This window comes from Rhea americana, unplaced genomic scaffold (assembly GCF_003343005.1).
Source record: "Rhea americana isolate MKP2758 unplaced genomic scaffold, rheAme1 scaffold_49, whole genome shotgun sequence".
NCBI classification, from domain to species: domain Eukaryota; kingdom Metazoa; phylum Chordata; class Aves; order Rheiformes; family Rheidae; genus Rhea; species Rhea americana.
This window is the reverse complement of record NW_028186634.1, coordinates 316041-317710: the sequence shown is the minus strand read 5'-3', so window position 1 is coordinate 317710 and position 1670 is coordinate 316041. Positions and strand designations below refer to the sequence as shown.

The following is a 1670-nucleotide window of genomic DNA, read 5'->3' as shown; positions in this document are numbered from 1 at the left end:
ACTGGCAATAGGAACCTCACGTCTAACGTCACTGAAGCTGCAGTTGCCGACCTGCACCCTGGGACGTTGTACAATTTCACCGTCTTTGCAGTGGCGGCCGATGGTCAGGCCGAAGGAGAGGGAGTACCCCAAAGCCTATATACACGTAAGGAATGACCTGGGCCTCTCATGTGCCAGTAAACATGCAGCCTGTACTAAAAGTCCTTGTTTCTTTACCTTGCATTTCCAGCCTACTGATAGGTTGTATTGTGAGCCCTAGGCTCGGTGTGTGCATTGTCTGTGGAGCAGTTAGTCTCAAAGAGCAAAGGCAGTGAGTTACGTATTTATCCAGCTAATGCGATGGCTTGACTTTTTCTGGGCATGGGGGCTAGATGAGCCCCCTATCATTCTTCTTGGAGCAGGCTCTCATAGGGTTATATCAAAGGCCATGGTGTGCAGAGACCCTATTGCTGGGATCACAGAGACCTTTTGTTCTCTGAGAAGGTGTTGAGCTCTGTGCAGAGTTTAAAAGCAGAGTAACTGGCCTGGGGCTGCTAGGGCCTGCAGCAACATCTAGAGCCACATTATTGTGTGTGGTGCCAGCTCTGCCCGCTTTGTGCTGTCACACCCTTCCTCCATATCTAAAGGGAAGATGGGAAGGGAAGAGCCTCCTTTTGCATTCAGTTCGGGGGTAGAAAGGAGGCAGGTGATGTCCCTACAAGGCAGGTAGGAGTGGGGTGTCTTGGAGCAGCTACTGAGTAGGGCAGCTTGACTAAAGTGCCCAAGTCCAGTCTCTCTTCTACCTGCCGTTAATGCCAAATCAGGCTGTGCAGATGCAGCCCCTTGCATGGGGTGAGCTGCTCTGCCCACTGCCAAAGCCCGTTTCTTTCTGCTGGTGTAGGTGAGAGTCTGTGCTGCAGGACAAATTTAAACTCTTGAAAGTGCAACTTGAATTAACAGTCTGAGACCACGTGGCAATCTGTTGTCATCCTAGATTTCCCTATTTCTCTCTCTCGGAAGCTGTTGTGGCAACAAATATTTTTGGCATGTGAAATAAGATAAAGGGAATCTCCGAAAATTCTTCTGTGGGCTTTCCGGAAATGCCCCAGTGCAAATGTCTGAAAAGGGACATTGTTAGTACTGTAGAAGTGTCATTTGGGTACAGATAGTGCTCATTCTATATGAGATAAGCCTGAATATGAGGAGGAATTTCTTCAATGTGAGAGTGACAGAGCACTGGCACAGGTTGCCCAAAGAGGTTGTGGAGTCTCCTTCTCTGGAGATATTCAAAACCCGCCTGGATGCAACCCTGTCTAACGTGCTCTAGGTGACCCTGCTGGAGCAGGGGGGTTGGACTACATGATCTCCAGAGGTCCCTTCTAGCCTTACCCATTCTGTGGTTCTGTGATAAGGAACTATGGCTATGCTGCTTCTTCCTTCTCTGTTTGTTTGTCTTGACAGCTGCTTGTCTTGCTTTCACAGGGCCCAGCCCGGTTCTTGATCTAATAGTGCAGTACATCGATCCTCATTATATCAAATTAATGTGGACAATGACTGATGCTAATTCAAAGTCCTACACATACAGGATAGAGGTTAAAAGTGATGGTACTGGCAATAGGAACCTCACGTCTAACATCACTGAAGCTGCAGTTGCCGACCTGCACCCTGGGACGTTGTACAATTTCACCGTC

General features: G+C 48.6%; 1 protein-coding gene across 1 annotated transcript in view; it reads left to right on the top strand.

The window, feature by feature from the left end:
• Window positions 1-1670, top strand: part of LOC146588863 (receptor-type tyrosine-protein phosphatase eta-like) — a 27804-nt gene that overhangs the window by 6993 nt on the left and 19141 nt on the right. Inside the window, exons 4-5 of the mRNA XM_085317078.1 lie at window positions 2-145; window positions 1462-1667. Of these exons, the coding sequence (XP_085173204.1) occupies window positions 2-145; window positions 1462-1667 (350 nt within the window). The remainder of the gene's footprint in view (window position 1; window positions 146-1461; window positions 1668-1670) is intronic.